This window comes from Fusarium poae, chromosome 4 (assembly GCF_019609905.1).
Source record: "Fusarium poae strain DAOMC 252244 chromosome 4, whole genome shotgun sequence".
Taxonomy (NCBI): Eukaryota; Fungi; Ascomycota; class Sordariomycetes; order Hypocreales; family Nectriaceae; genus Fusarium; species Fusarium poae.
Window position 1 is genome coordinate 5,244,726 of NC_058402.1, and position 26,964 is coordinate 5,271,689.

The 26,964-nt window shown below is 27.3% G+C and overlaps 4 protein-coding genes across 4 annotated transcripts; 2 read left to right on the forward strand and 2 right to left on the reverse strand.

Moving 5' to 3' along the window:
- Positions 1 to 17,849: 17,849 nt before the first annotated feature.
- Positions 17,850 to 19,214, forward strand: FPOAC1_011787 (uncharacterized protein; the record flags this gene model as incomplete). The annotated part of the gene is made up of 8 exons (XM_044856154.1): positions 17,850 to 17,887; positions 17,955 to 18,024; positions 18,086 to 18,121; positions 18,183 to 18,315; positions 18,387 to 18,479; positions 18,539 to 18,595; positions 18,655 to 19,126; positions 19,181 to 19,214. The coding sequence occupies 8 exons, from the start codon at positions 17,850 to 17,852 to the stop codon at positions 19,212 to 19,214; spliced, it is 933 nt and encodes a 310-aa protein (XP_044703467.1).
- Positions 19,215 to 20,220: 1,006 nt separating this feature from the next.
- On the reverse strand, positions 20,221 to 21,842 carry FPOAC1_011788 (uncharacterized protein; the record flags this gene model as incomplete). The annotated part of the gene is made up of 2 exons (XM_044856155.1): positions 20,221 to 20,802; positions 20,859 to 21,842. The coding sequence occupies 2 exons, from the start codon at positions 21,840 to 21,842 to the stop codon at positions 20,221 to 20,223; spliced, it is 1,566 nt and encodes a 521-aa protein (XP_044703468.1).
- Positions 21,843 to 22,536: 694 nt separating this feature from the next.
- Positions 22,537 to 23,454, forward strand: FPOAC1_011789 (uncharacterized protein; the record flags this gene model as incomplete). The annotated part of the gene is made up of 1 exon (XM_044856156.1): positions 22,537 to 23,454. The coding sequence occupies one exon, from the start codon at positions 22,537 to 22,539 to the stop codon at positions 23,452 to 23,454; it is 918 nt and encodes a 305-aa protein (XP_044703469.1).
- A 133-nt stretch (positions 23,455 to 23,587) lies between these two features.
- On the reverse strand, positions 23,588 to 26,905 carry FPOAC1_011790 (uncharacterized protein; the record flags this gene model as incomplete). Its single annotated transcript, XM_044856157.1, has 9 exons — positions 23,588 to 23,951; positions 24,058 to 24,217; positions 24,272 to 24,351; positions 24,402 to 24,520; positions 24,576 to 25,486; positions 25,533 to 26,193; positions 26,261 to 26,428; positions 26,546 to 26,708; positions 26,838 to 26,905. The coding sequence occupies 9 exons, from the start codon at positions 26,903 to 26,905 to the stop codon at positions 23,588 to 23,590; spliced, it is 2,694 nt and encodes an 897-aa protein (XP_044703470.1).
- Positions 26,906 to 26,964: the final 59 nt, after the last annotated feature.

Genomic DNA, 26,964 nt, shown 5'->3' on the forward strand with positions numbered 1-26,964 from the left:
TGTTGGATTAGGTACCTAGGTACTAATGTAGCTTCACTTTCGGCAGTTATGGGACATACCTTTAGTACCTACCTAGGTAGGTTAGTAGGTAATACATGGCTGCCCTCATCTGGTTCACTCAATCATTGATATGGGTATCCCTCGAAGTCTAATACAAAATTAATAGATATAGCTTTATTATAAAAAATAAGGCTCTTAAAGTAACCTTAATCTTATATAAATATAAAAGTATTATTAAATAGACTTACTATATAACCTATTTATTCTTCTTTTAATATAAAAATAAAAAACAATTACTTTTAAACCTTTTAAATATAAAAAACTAAATATTTATTTATTATTAAATTTATTTAATATATTATATATTTTAATTCTTATAATCTATTAATAATAATTATATTAATATAGTTATTAAATTAAGCTTATAATTATATAGCTATTAAGCTAGTCTTTAAAAGTTAATATAACTTAAAAGAGAAATAATTTTCTTAATAAACTTAATATAGAAATAATAAAGAAAAATAATAAAAAGAGTAATAAGGCTATAAGGCTATATAATTTAATAAGATTTAATAAAAACTTAATATTAAAATAAATATTTTAAGGGAAATAATAAGTATAATAAAATAAAAGGGACTACTTAAGATAGTAATATAGAAAAACCTCTAGTTAAGTTATTAAATTTACTATTAATTAGCTTCTAATAGAAATATAAGTTATATTAATAGATATATATTTAAATAATTAATTAAATAATATATAATATATTAATTAAGGTTTAATTTAAATAAGTAAAAAAGTATAATAAATTAAGATCTATTTAAAGTTTATCTTATTTTATTCTCTATAGTAATTTCTATATAATTTCTAAAAGAGCTAGCCTTCTAATTATAGCCTTATTTCTAAGATAACCTTTATTATTATTATATAGATCTTTATAAGGTTTTACTATATATCTTTATGCCTAAAGAAACCTTATTTAAAAAGGTAATAAAGACTTTAAAGTATAATTAATCTATAGATATAAGCTATTCTAGAAAGTAAATACTTTAATAATTCCTTTAATTTACTTAATTAAATACTTTAATAATTAATTTAATAGTTATATACTTTATAAAGATTACTATAGTCTTTATTATTTTATTATTAATTAAAGAAAATATCTTTTTTACTTTTATTAATTATAAATAGCTATTTAATTAATTTTACTTATTAATTTACTTTAAATTATAAAAAGATAAATAATTTTAATTAAAATATAATCTTAAGTTATTAATAATATTAGCTTATTTAATATATAAATAATAAAAATATTAATATATATTAATATATTTATAAGTTTTAATTTATTCTTTATTATTTTTTAATTTCTAGAAATATAATATATTAATTAAGTCTTATTCTTAAGCTTTTATATTATAATCTTAATTATCTTATCCTTATTATTAAAATTAAATATATAGATTCTTTAAATTATATTTATAATAATTAGAGAATACTTAGTTTTTATAAATCTTTTTATTTTAATTTTATTATTAGCCTTTTAATTAATTAGCTTAATATCCTTTAAGATAATAATAAGGTATATAAGATTCTTTAAGGTTAAGGTTATAAAACTTAAAGGTAAAGTAAATAAATAATTAAACTTAAAAAAAGAAAAAAAAAAAATTAAAAATAAAATTATTATTTAAGTCTTTTTTTTATTAAATATTAATATTTAGCTTATTAAGCCTAGGTATATTATAGATTTAAGATATTTTAATTAGAAAGGTCTTTAGAGTTATACTTCTTAGCTTTTACTTTAAAGTTATTAAAGCCTTATTTACTAGCTAATTAATTAATTTCTTTAATTTTAATATTACTAGGTCTTATTAAGGGGTAATAAGAGGAATTAGCTACTTTATATTAGCTAGAGGAAATAGCTACTTTAATTATAGTTTAAGCTTTAAAAGCTTATTATTTATTATATACCTCTATATAAGCTATTTCCTTATTAAAGACCTTATAAGGTATAATATATTTATATCTCTAATTAATTTAAATTATTAAAATAGGCTATTTTTTAAGTTTAATATAAAAGCTTTTTTACTTCTTTAATTATATTTAAGGCTTTATTACTTTAAAAAGATATAATTAAAGCCTTTTTCTTTTAATTAAATATAATTTAAAGTAATTAATATCTTTATTAAATTAATTTTTTAAATTATATTTTAATATAAGATTATTTAATTCTTAAAGATTTTACTTTTCTTATTATTAAGTAAAAAAGTAAAATAAGATAGATTATTTACTTTAAGCTTTTTTAAGATTTATATTTTTATAAATATAATTACTTAATTATAAGTAGTAATAATATCTTTATTATTCTTTATAACTATAAGTATAAGGACTTAATCTCTATAAAGGAAATAAGGTTCTTTTAATATAAATCTAGTTTTCTTATTAATAGGTATTAATAAGAATTTATAAATCTACTTAATATTTTCCTAAGTTATATTAATTAACCTTTATATTATTTTCTTTATTATAACTATAAAAAGTACTTTATATTTTTATATTTTTAATTAAGATATTAATAGAACTTTATAGGCTTTAAATAAAAAGGGAAAATTATATTAAGCTAATTATTCTTATTAAATATATACTATTACTATAAATTTATCTCTTTATTTATAAGAATAAGTATTAAATATATATAATTAATTAATTATTTAATCCTAAAGTAATATAGTCTAGTAAATATAGTCTTAATAATATATTAAAGCTATATAGAATTACTAATATTATATTAACTTTTACTATACTTATTCTCTATTATACCTATTAATCCTAGAAGCTATAGGCTCTTATTTAACTCTATAGATATTATTAAAGAGCCTTTCTTTATAATTCTTATATTTTAAGCTATTATAAAAAGGCTTAAATAATATAATAATAAGGTTATTTAAGCTAATTATAAGTAGGTTATTAATATTATAAGTAATTATATTATATATAACTAAGATTCTAATTATTTTATAAAGAAATAAAATACTTAAGAATAATAAACTTTAGTAATAAAATAATATTATAAGGCTATAAGGCTATACTTTTTAATAAGATTTAATAAAATTAATTCTATATTAAAGAATAAAAGCTTTATTAAAATTATAATAATATTATATATTTTCTTTTTCTTTACTTAATAAGATTATTAAGAAAAAAGATATAAATTATCCTACTTTAATATATAATATATTAAATTAACCTAGATTATAGTTATAATATTAATTATATATTACTTTATAATTTAATTAAAAGATAATAGTTTAATAGCTAGGTAATATATATAGTATTTCTAGTATACTTATAGCTAGATTATTAAAGCCTTATATATAACCTTAATTTAATTCTAAGGTCTATATACTCTTATAATAAAGAGGCTAAGATATATCTTTATAGAATAATTACTATTAATTAAAAATAATATAATATTAACTATATTTAATTATAAAATTCTATAACTCTCTAGTCTCTTTATCCCTTAAAGAGACTTATAATAGATTTAATAAGAAATATAGTAACTTAATATAATATATTATTATATTAAAAGTAAGACTAGCTTTATAGAAAAGTAAATTACTTTTTAAAATATAATAAATTAATATATATTATAGTTTATAGAATTAAAGGTTTTTATTTAAACTATTAAAAATAAGTATAAGTATTCTAGGTAATAGCTTTTTAATATATTCTAGCTATAGTAGCTTAAATAAGAAACTCTATTTAAGTTAAAGTCTATAGATAAAGAAATTTATATATATAGTTAAGAGTTTAATATAAAGTTAAAAAGTTAAAATAAAAGCTTTATTAATATTATAGATAATTAAACTTAATTATATATTTAACCTCTTACTATATTATATAATTACTATAATCTCTTATAATTATAAGTATTAGTAGTTTTAATAAAGATAAGTAATTATATATATTAGCTACTATAAGCTATTATTAATTATTATCTACTTATAATATATTTATATAAGTAAATAATATAATATAGAATAATAGTATTCCTAGGTTATATTTACTTTAAATTCCTTAAAGCTATTAAAGAGAAATATATTAATAATAATAGCTTCTTAGTCTTTTATACTTTCTATAATAATATATTATATTAAATTATTTAAATCCTAGTATATCTAGTTTATTCTTAAGTAAATAACTATAAGATATTTATTATTATAAATATATAAGATATTAGTATTTATAATTAATTTATTTATATTAAAGAATAATTCTTTATTATATTCCTTAGGGCATTAAGCTATATAGTACTTTAGTTCTTATATTATTTATAAGTAAAGATAATTAAACTATAAGATCTTCCCTTTATTAAGTAATAGTATAATTATATTTAAGACTATATTACCTTAGCTATTAATATTATACTTAATAAATATTATCTTTAATTAGTATTACTTTAAAATAAAAGCTATTAAAATTAAATAATTAAATAGTTTAATTAAATAAATATTATTCTTAATTAATAATATATTTAATTTTTTTTTTTTTATATCTTAAGTATAGATCTTAAAAAAGACTTATAAAAATATAAAATAAAGTAATTAAGAATATAGTAAGAATTATATAAATAGAATAAGTTCTTTTATTATTTTTTAGCTAAAAATACCTTAAGGAAAGTATATTATTAAAGTAATTATATTAATTTATTACTTTTATAATAATAAAGAAAATAAGTCTTAATTATATTATTAAGATTTAATTAAATTAAAAAAGCTTAAATTAAAAATAAACTCTTTTAAAAAGTAAAGTAAATAATTTATTAAAAGAAAAAAAAGAAAATAAAAAAAAAAAGTAAAAAATATACTTTTTATACCTTAAGGGTATAATACTTTTAAGGTTTATAAATTATAAACTTAATTATATTTATATAGTCTCTTTATATTAGTATACTTTTTCTTTTTTTTCTTTTTTTTTATATTTTTCTTTTTTTTTTTTTTTTTATTAATTATATTCTCTTTTTTTATATCTTTTTATTTATTTCTTTTACTTTCTATTTATTATAATAAGTCTCTAAACTATTATTAATATATAGCTAGTATTATACTTAAAGAAAGACTTTATAGACTTTACTTAAGTTACTATTTATAAAATTAACTTAAAGGACTTTAAAAGAGAAATTTCTTATATTTAATAAGGCTATAAGAATATTCTTCTTAATATAAAGCTATTCTTTTATATTAAACTTATAAATCTTTAATTATTTTACTATATTATAAACTTATTTATTAATTTAATTATTTAAATTCTAAATTAATTTAGCTTTTAAATTTATTCTTAAAATACTTTAAATTATAGTAACTATTCTCTATATATAAAGATTATTATTAGCCTTAATAATATTATTAATAATAAAGTAGCTTTTTTTATATTTTTTTTAAATTCTTTATCTCTTATAAAAAGTAATTAAATCCTTATAATAGCTATTAAATAATATTAATACTAAAAGCTTTAAAGTATATATATTTTAATTAACTTTATTTATCCTTATAGCTAGTTTATTAATAAGCTTATTTAGAATATTTAATACTTAAAGGCTCTTTTAATTAGTTTTTTTAATATTTAAAACCCTTAAATATATTATAATTATATTATTATTTATACTTTTATTACTAATTAAAATAATAAATATATTCTATAGCTATTTTATTATTATATCTTTATTAAACTCTTTCTTAATAAGTAATATTTAAATTATACTTAAAGTATTAAATTTAATTATAAATAGTAATACTTTTCTATTTATTAAGTTAATAATAATAATATTATATCTTTAGATTTCTCTCTCTTAAGCTTAAAAATAGTAAAGATTTTAATTAATAATTATACTATTAATTAACTTAACCCTATTAATTACCTTTAAATTATAAACTAATAGCTTACTATAATATATAGTAAATAGTATATTAATATTTAAAAGAAGATTTAAAATACTATTACTAAAGATAAAAAGAATAGTTTCTAGCCTATTTTAATTTAAATTTATAGCTATATATATACTTATCTTTTTAATTATTTAAATTTAAGCTATTAATAATACTTTATTTCTTCTTAAGTAAATAGCTTATTCTCTTAGATTTTAATTAAATAGTACTATTTAATTACTATTTTAATATTATAATTATAATTTTTAATATTATATCTTATAATTTACTATATTATAATTACTATTATAATATTATAAGAGCTCTTTATAGTATAATATTATTTACTTTTATTATTATATCTATAGCTTTAAAATAGTATTTATAGCCTTTAAAGTTATATTTATACTTTTTAAAAAGGTATTTTTTTATTTTAAAAGCTATATTTATAGCTTTTAAGGCTATATTTAATATATTTTATATTTTATTTAATATTACTTAGGCTATATTTAAATAGTCTTTTAGTTTATTTAAATACCTTTTTACTTTTATTTTAATTTATATTTAAATAGTCTTTATTATTTATTTTTTATATTTAAGATTATTTTCTAGTTTATTTTTTATATTTATTTATTTAATTATTTAGTTTTTTATAAGCTAATTATTTATATCTTAAGATTTAATAGTAATTCTAGGTTTTTTTATATCTATTAATTAGAAATATTTTTAAGTTTTAAATCTTAATTCCTTATTATTATTTAGTTTTTATTTTTAATTACTTAAGATAAATTAAAATAGTATTAATTATTATTATTCTTTTTTATTCTTTTTATTTTTTTCTTTTTATTATTTTTAGCTTTTTAATTTTATTACTTTCTTTTTATATTAAAAAGACTTATCTTTATTTAAGTTTTTTAATAGATTTCTCTTTACTCTTAATTACTTAATTAATTTAAACTTTACCTTCTTATTATTCTTTATTATTAATATATATACCTTTATCCTTATTAAAGGTCTTTATAGTAAATATAGTATAAGATTTAGCTTATTAAAGTTCTCTTTTTTATTTTTTAATTTATTTAAAGATATATTTAAATTAAATATATTAATAATATATATTATTTAATTAAGTAAATTACTAGCTATTTAATATATTTATATTTAAGTAAGTCTCTTTAGGTTTATATTATTAATTTCTTAAGTAGAAATATCCTTTTTATTAACTTATTATTTAGAATTATCTTAAATAAAGAGTTTTAGCTAGTCTTTATATATTTACTATAATAACTTAAGTTAATTTAGCTTTTAAAGAGTATAAAAAGTAATCTTTTTATAATACTTTATAATCCTATAAAGACTATTTTATTAATAAGTTATTTTATACTTTATTAATATATTATTAACCTTAAGTATATTTTATTTAAATATTAAGTCTTTAATTTATAGTTTCTCTTAATATAGCTTATATTTAAGCTTTTAATTTTATTAATTTAATATCTTTTTTTAATATTTTATAATTTTAATTTAAATTACTTTTATATTTAATTATTTTATAGCTAGAATTTTAATCTTTCTTTTAAATTAATTAACTAAGGAATATATATTATTTTAATTAATTAAATACTATATAGAATATTTAATTTCTATTAAGTATATAGGCTTTTAATTATATATAAAATAGAATAGAGAGTAATTATAAGATTTCTTAATAGTAGTTTATTTAGTAAAAAGAGCTTATTTAAGGTTCTTAAGTTAAAATATATTAATTTTTTAATTTATTTTCTCTAGGATATTATAGAATATATTATAGCTATATTCTATTATAGTATTAGCTTTAGGGTTATAAAGAGAAGCTAAGATTTTAATTATTTTATATATTTATAGGGTTTCTTTAAAAAGACCTTTAAACTTAAGTTCTTTATTAATTACTATTACTAGGATTATATTAAACTAATAAATTAAGCTTTTAATTTATTAAGTTATTTTCTTAATAGTTAATTTCTTTAATAGTTTTACTTTTAACTATTTAATTATATTATAATATACTTTATATAGGTATTTATAATCTCTATTAATAGGTATATACTATATATTAAAGTAAATCTTTTAAAATAATATACTTAGAATAATATATTAGACTTTTTTTCTTAATTACTAGTTTATATAGACTTAATATATTAAGTAAATTCTTAAGGCTTTATTAATATTTAATTAAATATCTTTTTAGAAATACTATTACTTAATAAGATTTATAGTTACTTTATATTTTTTATAACTAGAGCTTTTATAGAATAATTTAATTAATTACTTTTAAATCTTAAGGTCTAGTTTTATTAATAATAGTATATTTTAAATATCTTTTAATCTTTTCTATAGTTAATATCCTTAGATAAAGAATTATATTACTTATTTCTATAGCTACTTATATAGACTATTCTTTATACTTTATAGTCTTCTTAAGGTATTAAAATAAACTACTATTTACTTAAGCTCTTTAAAATATATCTTATTAAGATATCTCTATTTAAGCTTAATTTTAATTAAATTTATATAAAGATTAATAAAATTATTAATATTTATTTTAATAGCCTTATTATCCTTATTAAAAGGTTTAATAGTCTTTTTTAATAAGCTATTAGCTATTTTATTTTTCTTTCTTAAAATATAATAAACTTTAAAATTAAATAATAAAAAATAATTAATCTATCTAAAGATAAAAACACTAGGAATATTATTAACCTTATTATTTAATTAATAAACTAGGACTTAAGTATTAGTTTTTAATATAAAGTAAATTCTATAGATTATTCCTCTTAGTCTTTAAATAGTATATAATACAGTTTAATACTCTTTTTTAATTATATTATATTTCTTTTTAGCTAGAGTTTATAGCCTTAATTTAAATTAAATAGAATACTTTTTATTATTTATAATTTATATTAAGGCTATTCTCTATTCTTTACTATTAATATTAATTATTAAAATAACCTTACTTAAATCTTTATTAATATTTAAAAATACTAGAATAAGAAGGCTTATAATTAACTCTTTTAAGCTATTTATTATTACTTATTTTACTTTCTTTTAATTAAATTTTATATCTTTTTTTAATTTTATTAAGAGAAATTTTATAACTTAAATAAATTAAAAGATTTAATATCTATAATATTTAATAACCCTAAGAAATAACTTAATCTTAAATATATTTTAATATTATTTTTATTCTAAGATTTTAATTACCTTAGCCTTCTCTAGGAGCTTACTATTTATTTTATAGAAATAGCCTATAATAATTATTATTTTCTAGTAAAACTATAATTTTCTCTTGATAATAGTATACCTAGAGAATTTAATATTAATAAATACTTTATTAATATTATAGAGGTATTTTAAGATATATTATTAAATTCTTAAAGTAATTTCTTTATTATTATATATTAAAATTAATCTTTTTATATTAATATTATTAAAAAAAGCTTAATAGACCTTTAATATTAAATTTTAAAAGATTTAATATATATACTTTATAAACTAAGCTATTAAATTAATACCTCCTTATAGTAAGGAATATATCCTTAAAAGACCTATTAGTATATTAAATATTATAAGGTCTTAGTTAATCTTTATTAAGGGTATTTAATTATATTTTAAAAAAAAATTAAAAAAGGATATTATCTTATATATTATAAAGTTTAATAAGAACTTTTTAACCTTAGGTAGAGAAAGTTTATTATAAATTATTACTTTATTTATTTAAGTAACTAAGTTAATAAGTCTAAAGTTTTTATCTTTCTTTATAATAATAAAGAAAGGGTTTTTATAAGCTATATAAGATTTTTTTAAAATACTTTTTATTAATTATTCTTTTAAAAGTTAAATAACTATAACTTTATATTCTTTAAGGATTAATATATCCTTTAATTTTTATACTTAATATAATACTATTTTAATTATTTATAATAATATAATTATTAGATTTCCTAGTTAATAAACTAGTTAATAATATACTAATAGAATCTTATAAAGCAGAGTTAAAAGGTTATATAGCTAGATAATTTATATTAAGCCTTTAGCTTTAAGCTTTATTAATATTAACTTTAACTTTATAAAACTACTATTAACCCTGCTTACTGCCTCTGCCCTTTACTATTATATACTTATAGTCTTAAGCTATAACTAGTATAGTCTCTAGCTATAACTTAAAGGCCTTAATTATAATTACTATTTACCTTTTTAACTATTTAAACTAGTTAATATATAAGTACTTATTATTATATATATTAATTTTATTTAAGAATTTCTTTTATATATATAATAAATCTATAGCTAGCCCTTTAATAAGCTTCTTCTTAAGTCTATATAGCCTTTTTAATATTATTTTTATTTTCTTACTCTTTATATATAAAAAATAAAGCTTATAATTAAAAGCTATTAATTTAACCTTAGTAAAGCTATTTATCTTCTTAATTATATAAAGGTTAATAGTCTTTATATATAACTTTTTTAGTTTTATTATATCTTTATATAACTTAATAGATCTTTTAATAGTCTTAATATTAAGATTAAGAAAGTAATTATTATTAATAGGTCTTAGTTTAAGGATAATAGCTAGTATTATATTATATAAGACCTGTGAAAATAATTAATAAGGTATTATAAGGGATTAAAATTAATTAACTCTATAGATATCTTAAATAAGTAGTTAATTAAAGTTAAAAGAGGAAGAAGTTATTATTATTTATATAATTTAATAGAAACTTTTTTTATTAATTATTAATATTATAGAGTTTAAATAATTACCTTATTAATTATATTTATATTAAAAACCTTATCTTAAGAGAAACTATATATAATTCTTTAATTTATATAAATAGATAAAGTATTATAAATAACCTTTAATAAAATTAAAAAGGGTAAAAGTAATCTTATAATTATATATTAAAAAAATAAATAATTATTAGATTTATTTTATTATACTTAATAAAGTCTTATACTAATATAGCTTTATAATTAAATATTATTTTAAAGAATATTTTCCTTTTTTTTTTTTATTAAATTATTTTTTATTTAATTTATTATTTTCTTTAACTTTTCCCTATAAAGATAGCTTTTATAATTAATTATTAAAAACTTAAAGGTAATTTAATTAAAGAATTTAATATTAAAGTTAAGCCTTCTTTTTACTTTTTTTTACTTTTTATCTTTTTATAATAAATCTCTAAGTAATATAGAATTATTAAAAAGTATATTATCTATAGGATATATCTTAATACCTTTCTTTTTATATATTATATTTATTTATATTATTTTTTTCTTTTTCTTTTTTTTTTCTTTTTTTTTTTTTACTTTTTTACTTAAATATACTCTTATAACTCTTTTTATACCTTAATTAAGACTTTCTAATACTATCTTATATATTTTTTTATAATTAATTAAATAATTTTATTATTAGTTTTAATAATTAATAGCTATAAAAATTCTAGAATATTATTTTTCTTTAAGTAAATATTATTTTTAATTCTTTATTTAATAAAAAAGTTAATATTTATTTTAAATTATAAGATTTACTAAAGGCACTTTTTATAAATTCTTACTATATTAAGCCTATAGCCTAGGTTATAAACTTTATTAACCTTAGATAGTAAATTAATATTAATACTTTATTCTTTAAGGAATAATTAAATATAGCTTATATATAATAAATAAATAATATCCTTAGGATAAAGAGTATAAAAACTAAAGTATTAAGTACTATATATAGTCTCTATAGTACTTAAGTATTAATTAAATAGATCTTAATATTAACCTAGCTTAGTATTTTAATCCTATTTCTTATATATAATATAAAAGCTATTAATTTAAAGGTATTAATTTATTTTAACTTATATATTTTTACTATAAATTTTATAATAATATTTATTTAAGACTTAATATTAATAAGAGCTTAAATAGATTATCTTTTAAAAGTACTTAATTAAACTATAATCTTAAATAAGTTCTAAGTATAAGCTAGTTATTAATTATTATTATATATTTAGAAATCTATATTAATATTATTAATTAATAGATCTTTTATTTTTTAATTTTTCTAGCTTTATTAAAATAAAAATAATATATCTTTTATTAAGATTTAAAATAAGCTTTTAAATTTATAATTCTTACTCTTATTATTTATAATAATATACTTTCTTTTTATTATTAGTCTTCTAGTTATAGCTTAATTACTTTTTATATAAATAATAATTAATTCCCTTTTAAAATCTTAATAGTATTTATAGATATAAATTTCTTTACTTTTTTTTAATATTTTTCTCTTTAATATATAGTAGTTTAATTATTAATATAAATTATATTTATATTATATTCTTTCTAGATTTAAGTAAGCTCTTTTTCTTATTAAAGTATTTAAATTAAAATAATACTTTTAATTATATTTTAAAGACTTTTTACTAATTAAATACCTTTTTCTAGATTTAGAATTATATAGTTTTTTAAAGTAAATAAAATATTCTTAGTTTTAATATTATAGATTATATATTATTTAATTAATTTTATTAAATTAATTAAATTTATATTCTTTAAAATACTTATCTTTATTCTAATTAATATTAAACCCTTAAGTATTACTTTTTACTTTAAAATTAATACTTTAAATTCTTCTTTAAGGTCTTTTATATATATTCTCTTTTTTATATTAATATTTATACTAATAGCTATTATATTAAGTTATAATTTAAGTATATATAATTAATTAAATATTTTCTTAATATTAATTAAAATAATATTAATTATATTACTATTTTTAGATTTATTTTTAATATTTTAAGCTTTACTTATAATATTTTTTAATAATCTCTTATTTTCCCTTAAGTAAATATACTTTAATTAATATATCTATATAATAGTAATAAAAGCTTTAAATATAAAATAATTAATAGAATTCTTAAGTTTATTATCTTTTTCTTATAATATTCTTTTTTTATTCTAGGTTTTTATTTTTTCTATATTAAGAAATAAATAGGCCTTTAAGAATCTTTAATAATATATATAAAGGTACTTTTTAATATCTATTTTCCTCTTATATATATTAATTATAATAAAAAGGATTAATATTTTATAGTTCTTAAGCTATATATTCTTATTAATTAAATTATACTTTATAAAGTTATTTTCTTTATTATATTAAAGATTATAATATTTATTAAGCTAATATCTAGCTTTTTTATAATAAAAGTAAATAGCTTAATTTTCTTAATAAATAGTATTAATTTAGACTTTAATTAGCTTATTTTCTTAATTAAATAGATCTAGGGTAATAGCTATAGTCTTTATTCTATTTTTAATACTTAAGTTATTTATATAATACTATATATTAAAAATAAGTATATTTATCTTTTTATTAAATATTTAATTAAAATTAAGCTTAAGATTCTTTATTATTTTAATTAAGCTATTAATATTTAAAGTTCTTTTAATTTCTTTCTTTAAATACTTTTTCTTTATTTTAAAGAGTTAATTCTAAATAGTAAGTTTTTTATTAAAGTCTTAATATTTATATAGTTTATTCTCTATAGTATAGTAATCTTAAGTTACTTTAATCTTATATTTTATAATAATTTTAATCTTTTTAATAAGCTTAAAATAAAAAAGTCTTTTTTAAGCCTCTTAATTAATTTAATATTATATAGTAATTTTATTAAGGATTTACTTTAATATAATATTTAAAATATTTTTAATTTAAGTATAATTAACTTTTTAAGTATTTAATTTAAGCTTTTTAAACTTAAATTAATAGTAAATAAGCTATTTAAAGATAATTAAATAATTTATAGAGAGTTAATTTTAATTAAGTCTTTTAAGCTTAATATTAAAGCTATATAGTTAAATATTATCTTTAGCTATAAAAAGATCTTTTAAATTATTTTAAGCTTTTTATTAAAAATAATCCTTTATTACTTAATAAATATCTTCTTTAATATAATTTATAGAAAACTATTTAATAATTAAGGCTTTTTATTTTATTAATATATTTATAAAGTCTATATAGTAATTAAAATACTTAAGATATTTAATTATATTCTTATTATTAAAGATCTTAATAAAAAGAAAGATTTAAGCTAAAATAGGCTTATTTTCTTTTTCTTTAAAGACTTATAGAATAGCTAGATTTACTATTATTTAGTAATTATTCTCTTAAGTAATTTTAATATCTTAATAGTCTTTTTACTTAAGGCTTAGAGTTTTAAGTATTTACTTAAAGAAAAAGGTTATTAATAATACTATATTATTTACTTATAATTAATTAAATAAATTAAATAATTAAGTATTATTAATTATTTTTAATATTATTTTTAATTTTTCTTTTTTTTTCTTTTTTTTAAATATAAAAGTTTTAATTATAAAGGCTACTTAAGGGTTTTTTATTATTTACCTTAAGATAATAAAAATAGCTAATTTTACTATAATTATAAGGCTTAATTAAATCTTAACTATAGATCTTAAATCTATAAAATACTTTTTAAAGTCTTTTTACTTTATAATTAAGAGATTTAAAGCGCTTTATTATTATTATTCTTTTTATATTAAGTTATTTCTTTTAATAATCTTTTAGACTTTTTTATTAAATATATTACTAATATATACTTTAAGGGATTATATAGAAGTTTATAAATTTTAGCTTAATTTATAAGCTTTTAAGATATTTATTTTTATTATTATTTAAAGTAGCTTAAAAATGCCTTTTTATTAATTAATCTCTAGGTCTTTATATTTTATTAATTCTTATAATCTTTTATTAATAAGAATTACTTTAAGTTTTAAGAATTAATTTAAAGGAAATAATAAATATAATAAAATAAAAGGGATTACTTAAAATAATAATATAGAAAAACCTTTAATTAAGTTATTAAATTTACTATTAATTAGCTTTTAATAGAGATATAAGTTATATTAATAGATATATATTTAAATAATTAATTAAATAATATATAATATATTAATTAAGGTCTAATTTAAATAGGTAAAAAAGTATAATAAATTAAGATCTATTTAAAGTTTATCCTATTTTATCCTCTGTAGTAATTTCTATATAACCTCTAAAGGAGCTAGCCTTTTAATTATAGCCTTACCTCTAAGATAACCTTTGCTACTATTATAATATATAAAAAGAATTTAAAATAATATAATTATTTTTCTTTATCTTTATTTAATATAATAATTATAATAAAAGATAATTAAATAATTAAGTAAAATATTCTACTTTTAATATATAATATATTAAATTAACTTAATTATAATTAAAATATTTAATATATTATATTATATTATTATATTATATAATATTATTATATTATATAATTATTTAAATTAATAAGATTAAAATTACTATTTAATTCTTAAGGCCTTAAGTTAAGTTAATTAATTAACTCTTAATAAGCTATATAGTTTAATAATTTTACTAGAGTATATTTTAATAAACTAGAATTAATTAATTAAAATAAAAAATAAAGTAATATTAATAATATTTAACTATAGATTTCTATATCTTTTTCTATCTCTTTAGATCTTTATATATAATATATATAGGGTTATAGAGAAAAAAGACTTACTTAGTAAGTATTATTATAATTTAAAAAGTAACTTTAAAGAGATTATATTTTTTAATAAATTATATTATTTAATATAATTAATAAAAATAAGGCTTTTTATTATAATAATTATAATATTTTAATATACTTAGTAATAATAGCTTTTTTATAAATTTAACTATAAAGGCTTAATTAAGGAAACTTTATTAAGGTTAAAGTCTATATAATAAAGAAATTTATATATATATAAGAGAGTTTAATATAAAGTTTAAAAAAACTAAGTAAAAGCTTATATTATAATTAAATTAATAAAGTTATATAATTTACTTTCTTTTTATTAACTTAAATATAATATAACTATAGTAATTTAAATAATATTTTTAATAGGGGAAATTAAGCTTATAAAAATAATATAATTAATATTCTTTTTAATTTAAATTAATAAAAATAAATATTAAAAAAAGTTATTAAAGCCTTAAAAAATAAGCTATTTATTTTTATTAAAAATTAAATTTAAAATTATTATAAATATTTTAAATAAATTAATTAATAATTAAAAGGTTAAAATAGCCTTTTTTAATTATAATTTTCTTTTTTTATATAATCTTTTTAAATTTATTATTAAATATATTAAATAGTTTATAAAAAAAGAATAATTATTAAAAGCCTTTAAAATTATTTTAAATAATAATAAAAACTTAAATTTAATAAAAAAGCTATTTCTATAGAAATTAAATAAGAAATTATTATATAAAGCTTAATTTATTAAATTAAGCTATTAAGCTAAGTTAATTTATAAATATAGTTATTAATAATTAAGCTTATTATAGTCTAAGGCTATAAGTTAAAGCTAAGATAAGAAATTAGTATATAGGGTTTAATTAAAAAGGGTTAATTAGGTAATTTTATAGGTTCTAGGTTAAAGGAAGGTTTTATAGTTATATAAGGTTTTAGTTACTCTGTATGAGCAATAAACAAGTAATCGCATGGTTTACTCAATCATGTCATCAGAACCTACGAGGCGGTTGCTACCTGTAGCAGATTTTTTAGCAATATGATATGATATTAGATCCACCTTGTTCAGAGCTTACAGGCAAGTGCATAAAGAAATTGGTCAGTTTACTTACTGTTGTAAACCTTCAGTATTGTCGTTGCCGCGGCTGTTGGATTTGCTTCAGGCGCTAATATGCGCTGAGATCACTTTGATATGGATCCTGGTCAATGAGAAAAACAAGAGGATCCAAGAAACCTAGGTCTTGTGTTGTCATAAAACTCGCATTAAAATTTAGTAGTCTTGTTGAAAATACCTTATTGCTCTGTATCTTGTATCAAATAGTTGGCTCCCGAGATACACAGAGATGAGAATATTGTACGGAGTATCTGGCAAAGCATTGTCAAGACCCTTGAAGTGGAAAGATGTTTGTGCTACCAACCTACTTGGGTACCTTTGCTACTATCTATTCAGCAAGACATCGCTATCAACTTCTTAGTACTTGCAATACATGCACTTCCGCGGAAAACTATGATATGACATGAAAAATATGTGAAAAATATGTGATGACAGACTCCATTCCTTCCCAACTTTCAACGGGTATTTGAGGTCAAAAACACGCTAGAGGAGGGGAGGGACTGAAGGAGGGGAAAGGAAGTAACTCATCACCAAGAATCGGACTAGGGGTACATCCCAACTCGTAGTTCCTAGCTCCTGCCCGGACTCCGAGGCCGTAAACGGAGCTCTCCCATCCCCAGAATTTTTTTTCTACTACCTAAATAATGAGAGGTAGGTAGGTAGGTTAGCTTGACTGTTTGTACCGCCGGTGCCTTACCTGACCTGGAGTTTTTCCCGTCAAGTCAGACTAGCACAAGACGCCAACCTCGAACTGCTTTTTTGCTCCATCGCCTCCGCTCGCCTGTGCTTTTCTTTCTTGCTCTTTATAACCACCAACCGGAGTCAGATTATTGATCGATTGGCCTGTTCGAATAGACCGAGTAGGCCTGGAAAAGGAAGACAGGCCCGGACATATCGACGAGTTTGCGCGGCACTTTCGGGTCGGACAATTGAAAGCCGCACCCCCCCTAAGGCCTTCTTTATTATCTTGAGCATCAACTCAAGCGTCGACATCGTCATCGTTCTCGTCCGCAGCGACCACCCGCAGGCGCAACGCAACAAACCTCAAAATCCGAAATCTCCGTTCCTCCGTAGCCGACTCGACACTTGGCACGCATCGATCGCCGTCGACTTTACAACGCAATCACCTCGATATCCCCTCCAGTCGCCAATCTGGCGGCCCTCGAGACCAAGCCTTTCGGCGGAGCATCGGAAGCTGTGGCCGCCATGGCCCAGCCAAGTGCAGAGCCAGTCGAGGAATACGAGTGAGTATCATATTATTCTGCATACAATTAACTACTTGAAGCATGAAATTGATCATTTTCTCCACAGCTATGAATCTCTGCCGCCCAACTTCTCATTGTTACAGAACATGGTCGCAGGTGCCTTTGCTGGTATAGCAGTATGCTTCACTTGATCGACCATCTCGCAACACCCGTGACTAATTTTGTATGTTTCTGTAGGAGCACACTGCCATGTATCCTATCGATGCGATCAAGGTTCGTTTTGTCTTTTCATTATCCTCTGCAATTTTCCACCAGTAGTCTGACACGCTCCAAGACTAGAATGCAGATTTTGAACCCTAGCACCACACCTGCCTACTCGGGAGTCATTCGCAACACTGTTCAAATCGCCCGCACCGAAGGTTTCTTCAGCTTATGGCGCGGAATGTCCAGTGTCATCGTTGGCGCAGGTGAGTCTACCACGTCATGCTAGGATTCGAGCTAGCTTGTCCAATCTTGCATAATCGCTAACGTTGCCCAGGACCTGCACATGCCGTTTACTTTGCGACTTACGAAGCAGTCAAGCATGCTATGGGTGGTAACCAAGCTGGTGTTCACCATCCTCTCGCTGCTGGTAACTACAACTTGCATCGCCATCTCCTGAATTCCTTTGCTAACTCTGAGCCTCTTCAGCTACCAGTGGCGCTGCTGCTACTATTGCCAGTGACGCTTTCATGAACCCCTTCGATGGTACGGCTATTCTGCATCCTTCGCAATGCCAAAGATGTCTTCGCTGACATTCAACCCAGTTATCAAGCAGCGTATGCAAATCCAAAATTCGAGCAAGATGTATAGGTCTATGTTTGACTGCGCCAAGTATGTCTACAGATCTGAGGGCTTGGGGGCATTCTACATCTCTTACCCTACGACACTGTCTATGACAGTGCCTTTCACTGCCCTCCAGTTTCTCGCCTACGAGTCCATTTCAACCGCGATGAACCCCGCAAAGACCTATGACCCAATGACACACTGCTTGGCAGGCGCTGTTGCTGGAGGATTTGCGGCCGGTCTTACAACCCCCATGGATGTTATCAAGACGATGCTTCAAACACGTGGAACATCAACCGATCCCCAAGTGAGAAACGTCAATAGCTTTATCGGAGGATGCCGGTTGCTTTACCAAAGAGCTGGCGTCTCGGGCTTCTTCAAGGGTGTGCGACCTCGTATCGTTACTACCATGCCCAGCACAGCCATCTGCTGGTCGGCCTACGAATTTTCAAAGTATGTTACATACATTTATTGCCTTTGGCGAAGCTAACTAAAATGCTTTGCTAGGTCCTACTTCATCAAGCGGAATGATGCTGCCTAAACATCTTATTCCAGCAGTCACCCAAAATATTCAATTCTTGAGCAAGTGGTGAAAGTAACCCCATTATTGAAGAGAATAGATTCGAAAGTAAAGATAACGAAGGAAAAATTCAACATCATGGGGAAGAGGACGACTACATACACGAGACTGACCTACCTCAGTACAACTACCTTCTGATTCGGCGCTTGCCTGACCCGGTTTATATTCCTATAATCAAGGATGTCTACTGGCTTTGTGGATCACCACGACCTTTTCCAAATGGTAGGGCTAGGTGATGCTCCGGGCTTTCAGCAGCGGATCGTGTACATAACGAAACACCATTTCTTACGAACAAAACGGACAAGAGCGGCGATAAATGACCGAAAAAGGGTAAAGGGGTGCTGGTGTTTATTTGCAGATAGACGGTGTGGTGTGTGTCATGATAGTTTTGCCAGTTGAATGTTTATGTCCAGATACTAGCATACATACATGCCTTGGTCTTGCATGGGTCTTTGGCTGGCGCTGGCGTTTTGGGCGGCCATACCCGGTGCTGACATTCGTTCCAATGTTGTACCGATTATTGTCCTATAGGTGACAGTGTTTCCTTGTAATTGAGATGTCGTAGTTGTGCCTCTCTCCTTCGTCTGGGGTTTGTTTATTGGGGGTTCTCGTATGTGCTCTTAAAATTGGTCCGACAATAGGATACATGTCTGACATTGGCCGATTTTGGACCTAGGATACTACCAAACGCGAAAACTTATCAAGATATTGGTGTTCTTTCCATTGTGTGTATAGCTATCTATGTAGCCAAGCTACGAAAAGGAACGACTGTAACTCCCGCGCCTTCAACACCAAATAATGCGAAGCAAGAAAGACATGGCTTCGCGATATCTAGTCATGATTCGAAAACCAATGCCCTCTGCTAATGTCAAATAATTTGCTCCTGAACCGAACCCCCCAGCTGTAGGTACTTTCTTCGGTGGAAGTCTTGGTTTGCGATAAATCAGATATTCGTTGAGTGCGCTTTTCAAAAGCCGAACTGTTGACCTCCAAAATGAAACTTGATGTTCGGGCCACCACCGCCTTGTTGGAACATGAAAGGATGTCCACCACCACCACCAAAGGGGTTACCTTGCTGAAAAGGGTTCCTGGGTCCTTCCTGTGAGTTAGGATCATCGCCGTTGTCAAAACGTGCTCGCAATTCGGGATCGCTAAGAACTTCGTATGCTTCATTGATACTGGCCATCTTCTTCTCAGCATCCTCCTTAGAAATACCTTGCTGGGCAGCCTTGTCGGGATGGAATTTCTTAGATTGCTTGCGGTAGGCAGACTTGATCTGGCGTTCGTCGGCGTCGTGCTCGACACCAAGGACCTTGTAGTAGTCCTTTGTCTTGCTACGCTTCAGAGCAATATGAGCCTTGTTGAGAATAGGGTTGACCGTTTCCTTCTGGTCCGGACGAAGCTCAGCGGCCTTCTGTAGAGTAGCAATGGCGGCATCGTATAGTTCACTCTTCAACTGCGCCTTGCCCTTGTGGAGAAGACCCCAAAAAGAGTCGGGGTTCATCTTTAACGACTCGTCGCAGTACTTGGCAGCGTCTTTGTGGCTTGACTGATAATTGTTAATGATACTGGGGGTTAAGGGAGGGACATAGACGGGAATGTTACCTCCGTATATGCTTGACATGTGAGCTCGACTAAGCTTTCCAGCAGCTGAATGCGGGCATTTTTGGGGATGCTCTTGTTCTCCTTCAATTCCTTCACTTGCTGTTGAACATCAGGGACCAGACCAGGTTCGTCAGCGGTACCAACCAATGCCCTTCCTGCTGTGGTAGGCTGGGATCGACTAAGTTGACCTTGTATCTTCTTATATGCCTTCTCAACCTTCTTCTCTTGTTTATGTAACTTCTTGCAGACCTTGGAATCTGGATCAGACTGGAGGCACTTCTTGACCTGCCCGACACCATTTCCCATGTCACCTAATGCATAGAACGAGGTAGCGGAGATGACTATATGTGGGCTTGTGTCTCCAGGCTTCATATGAAGCACATGTTGCAGGTCGCTCATGCCCACTTCAACATCACCAAGCTCGAAGCGACAGTGTGCTCGAAGTTCACGCAAATGGGGGGATCGACTGGCAACGACAATGGCTGTGCCAGTATGACTGACACATTCATCCCATTTCTCTCCCTTCCCGGCCATCTCAGCCAGGTTCGCCGCCAGCTTGGCTTCTTCAAGCTCTACGACCTCAGCAGAGCTAGAAGCCTTCCCGGCAAGACCATACTGCGTCTTTGCAACATCCCAGTCTCCTGCTTTGGCGCGCAATCTAGCGAGTTGAAGATGCGCGCCCTCGAAGCCAGGCTTGAGCGACAGTACTTTATTGAAATCGTCGGTTGCCTGCGAGGTTCGGCCCAAGGAGAGGTACGTGGTGGCCCTCTTGAAAATGGTCAGGTAGTTGGTAGGATCGCGAGCGATGGCCGCATCATAGTAGACAAGAGCCTCATTGGTTTCGCCACGAGACAAATGCGACTGCGCCGACGTAAGAAGCTGTGCGACAGGAAGATCGGCTGGAATATCCTGAGGCGATAGGGCGTTAGCCGAAGCGAGCAAGGTTGTGGCGGCGACTGCGAGAGCAGCAATATTGAGATGCATTTTGAGGACTTGTTCGATTCGAAGTATACGAGTAGTCGCTCGTGGGGTTTAGTAGTAGCTAGATGATATCTATTGGTGATACATCAACTTTGACAGTTGCTATAGTCGGCGGCAAATCGCGACGACTACAAGACAAATCCAGGGCAAGTTTGTTCAGCGAGAGGATGAATGAAAAAGGAAAGAAGGGAGATAACTGTCGGGGGCAAAAAAGGACAACTTGATCATAAAGAGTTCAGCCGGGGAAGGCGTCCACGGTCCGTTTGACTTAACAGGGAAACTTGGCGTCTGTTAATCAGGTACGCAATTGGCTGCCGATTTTATCAGGTGGCCACAGGTACTCACCTAGCAGGTACTCGGCAATTCTAGGCGCAGTCGAGGTTCCTGCTACTAGCGGCGGGCGCTATGAATTTAGTGCTGTCAGACGCCGAATGATCGGGCTTGTACCTGTAGTCCATCGAACGACAGCAGGGATGCTAGGTCGCTCATACCAGTATATACTATCTAGGTAGGTACCATACCTACTAGGTAAATACCTGCCAGCCAGCCAGTCTATTGCGGCTTGCTGTGCTGTGGCGTCACTTCGAGCCCTGTCTCGACCCCATCCCAGCTTTGTTTACATACAACTCTAGCGTACCCCCTTCGTTGGTCGAGACAAGCAACACGAATTCCTCACTTCTGCGTGGCGCATCTCACCATGGCGCATCATCGCCTCCTTAGTGAAGACTCGGCCATCTTCTCGCCTTCAGTCGCTCGCATCGCTGCATCCACCGCCCGCGACTGGTCATATATTGACGCCTGGCTCTCTTCAAAATTCCACCCTCGCCCGGTCCCTTCTTTCGAGCGCAATAACGACACACTCAAGGCTCTCCTTGCCCTGGCATCTGCCAACGAAGCTGCCGACGAGGAACGTAACTTAGTTGCAAAAGCAGAGGCAGCTGCTTTGCAGGAGCTCACCGACTCCGAAGCCAATGCCGAGAACAATAGCCGACCGTTGAGAGAAGGCTTGATGGAAGCTGTGCAGCATAACTTGCCTGCTGATGGACATACAGCTCTTGACGCCATGGCAAGTGTAGCCCTTCAGTTCGGTATCGCCTTTCCAGAACCCGAGGCATTAGGTCAAGGCATGATTCAACTGCAATCGAGTATACACGACGCCGAACAAATGAAGGATCGTGTCAAGGTTCTGCATAAGCACATTGATGATGAAGCAGCTCGTATAAATGATATACTCGAGAACCTAAAAAGCGAAGAATATCAGCCTCCTGCGCATCTAGCCAAACAAAACCTTGACATGCAACGCAAGATCAAAGCGCTATCAACTAAACTGCCTGAGCTTCAAGACAAGGTTGCTTCGCTTGTTGCATCATCCCACTTTTCACATCCTACTGTTGCCGACCTCGCTCGTGATGAGCAAGAATATTTGTCCGTTGTGGCACGGAAGAAGGAGCTTGACCTTCAACTGGCCTCTTTTCAGGGGTTACCAAGCAACCCAGATATGGCGAGAGCAGAACTAGACGAGCTCCGACAGGAGCTTCGTTCCATAGAATCACAGCGCGATACTGTCTTCGAAGGTTTAGTGGAACGTGAGAGTCCGGTTAAGCGACGACGCTGACATTGTCTCCATTAATCTTTTGCTTGATACTATACATTAATGACATACGAACGCCGTCTAGCGCCCCGAGTCGCAAGCTGACTCCCAGGCAGAGTAACGCTGATAACCTGTATGACCAGCTTTCGTGCAGTGTCTATTGGTTGCGTCGGCCTTTACCTGCCACAGCGCCCCCCAATCGTCCAAACTGTCGGCCTAAACCTATCCTCTTCGCCGGTACTGGGGGAGCGGGCGCTGGCTCCTTTTGGGGAATTGGTTGAAGCCCAACACCACGCGCCTCCTTGCCCTTAATATCTACAGCTCCATCGCCAATGCGAAGCTCACTGACTCCCATCGGCGGCATCTCGTCACCGTCCATGTTTTGTCGCTGCGCGCGCCGCGCTCGTTCTTGGACGCTTCTGAATTTCTCCAGGAGCTCAACCCAACGTATGTTTCCTTCGTCTCTACTCTTGAGTCGATTTGGCCTGTCAAAGTTGGAGCTGCTTGTAGTTGCGGCAGCTCTGTTGGAGTGTTAATATGGGCATGGTAGGAAGGATGGTGACGAGTTCAAGAAATAAGAATTATTCCTTTATCACCGACACCACAAACAAAACTTGGGAAACTCACGTTCGAGGCGTTGTATGCAGATATCCTATGGAGCTGACACTGTTGAGTCGGTTTTTGAGGGCAGCAAACGCCGAAGATTGCGGCAAGAGCATCAGGATACCGTACATGCATTTGTATAGATATGGATACTTCTCGGGCTCTAGCAACTGTAGGCGTAGGTCTACGCTGTCGGTCAGCTTAAGCAATTTCAATCTTGGACGTGCCGAAATCTTACATGTAAAAACAGGTGACTCAATCAACTGCACTAGCTTATCAACCTGGATGAGCATATTGACCGTCATATCCAACTCGCCGCTGAGTCACAGTTGTTAGTCGGGATAGGATGAAGTCTTTACAAAACTTACAAGATCTGTAACAGGTTGTATGCTTGCTCATAAGCTTGAGCGAGCAGACAGAGCGAAAAGGTAGCCACAGCATTATAGCACCACGATCGAAACAGTGCTACAAATAGTGTTTGGCCGTCCTATAATCTGTTAGCACTTTCCAGGCTTGACAATGTTTTGTGCGTTCCCACATACCCTGGTTTCAAGGTTTCGCAACCTTTTCCGAACATCAGCTAATTGAGGAGCGGTAATGAGGTTGTTATTGAGATTTTGTACCATTATACTGGCAAACTCTACATCTTCCTCCTTCTCGATGCAATCGGCCAACGTCCTGTAGATCCTCTCAGGACTCAGGCTCAAACAAAGTTGTCGGATAATAAGATTTCCCCTTGTTTCAAGCAACTTCCTGTCTGTTGAGAAGAGTTGCAGCAAATTAACCATAAAATTGGCAAAGTAGTCATCTTCTGTATTCCGGGAGATCTGAGAGAGGAGCTGCAAGTCCTTGGTAACAACAGCGTCTGATGGATCCGACAGCGTCTTCAATAGCGCCGGGAATGTACCGTCGTTAAAAGCAAGTACCTTTCGAGGAGCTTTCCTGTGCAACATAATAAGCCACGTCAGGGCTGCCACCCGGGTAGCTTCGTGATCATTGAGGAAGAGAAGTGTCAGAGAGTTAACAGCTGCGGCGTAGTCCAGATCAGCTTGTGTTTGAGTAATGTTGATTTCAGCCGGCGTCGATATTGAGCGACCTTGAGCAGGCGTAGGACTACGGAGGTCCAAGTCTCTGGAACTCGACAGAGATGCCCGATTACTGTTCACACCATCAGCTCCCTTCTCCCCAGGGACTGGTAGTCGAGAAGTCGAAAAGTTTTGAGGCGGTTGTGCGGCAGGCGGCTGAGTCAATTCGGAGTCATCAGATAGGGAAACAACATAGTCCATTAGACACGTGTTGACTCGAGTCGCTGCTTGGTGGATAGTCTCCTTGGTACTGGCCATAGCTGGAAGCATATGAGCAAGAATCTTGGGAGTGAAAGGAAGAACTTCTTCGGGACAGATATCGAGGAATTCTACAACCCATCGCAAAGACTCAAGGAGACAGTCCTCCTCTGATGAATGTTAGTCATGTTAAAAACAGATTATAGAGCGACGAACCTAGTGGTGAATCTAGCGTTGCAGTCAGAATTTGGAGGATTTCTTTGTAGTTAATCTCGACATCCTGACCAGGAATCCAGTCTTCCCCACTGCTGTCGTCGTCATCGTCGAGCGCAGCGTCGGAGTCAAGCTCATCCCCTTCTTCAAAGTCTGGATTTATAGATTCACTGTCAACAGAATCTTGGCGTTTTCGCTTGGCACCTTCTTTGGATCGTTTGCTTTCCAATATTCCCTTTTTGATGCGAGCGATGCGTTTGATCTCATTGAGAAATTTGTCCAGGCAATTCTGCGTAGCGACCCGTACATCTGAATTCTGGTCCGACAGAAATTTAAGAAGCCCCCCAAGAAAGTCTGGCAAATATGTGACCAGCTCCAAGTCCGGTATTGAGTCAAGCAAGGTAATCCAGCCGACAAGAAACTGGCGAGTAAAGGGGTTGATAACCCATATGCGCTCTTTCAGCAATGGAATAAATCGAGGTAGAGAGAAAGCTGTAGGTAAGTGTGAATTCTCTCCGAACGAGACCTTGTCGTCACCATCGAAATCTGGCGGCGCCTCGAGGATGGACACATAGGAAGCGGCAGACTCGGACACGATATCTTTAACGAGGCGATCTAGCAGCTCCGCTCCATTCTTGACTGACAACTCTGAATCCGCGCCAAGCTAAAGAGGTCAAACAGTTAGTAACCGCTGCCTTATTTAGCATTCCAAAACCATGGTTGAAGCATACCTTGCAAAGCTGATCGAAGATGCTATTAAAATACACCAAGATCTCTCCTTTCGCAACCTTTGCTATGTTATACATGGCCTCACAAGCATAATATCTAACCCTAGCATCTTGATCGGTGAAGCATGCCAGGACAGGCGGGACGATTTTGGCAAGATACCTAGGCAGTTCCTAACAGAAATATCAGAAATGATTTGATGAGGGACATACGTCGCCACGAATCTATTTAGATAGGCTTCTCTTCTCGTATGCCTTTGTATGGACGAGTTCCCGAAAAGCGAAACTTACTGGACCTAGAGCAATAGCGGCGGCAGCCAGACCTATTAAACCACCATTTCTTGCATGAGGTTGGTGCACAGCGTAGGCGTACTCATTACATAGCTGCTCGAGGATGTCGTGAACGCGTTGATAGTCCTTAACACTAACGAGATCTCGGATCACACGTTCAAGCCTATGAAGTCAATGTCAATAGCTGAAGCGCCAAGAAGAAAGGTGCAATGCAGTAAGTCATCGGCCTGAGGGGCGACGTCGGCCGGGCTTCAGGTATATTAACATATGACATATGAGAAGTGAAACGTACTCAAGAGCCCCAATCTTGCGTTTGTCGTAGAGCTTATCGTTGAGGGCCCGCTGGATGTTGGCATCCATAGCTGCGGCTCATTCACATCGTCCGCCGGACGCGACGAGGTAAGCTCTGGACGGTGGTG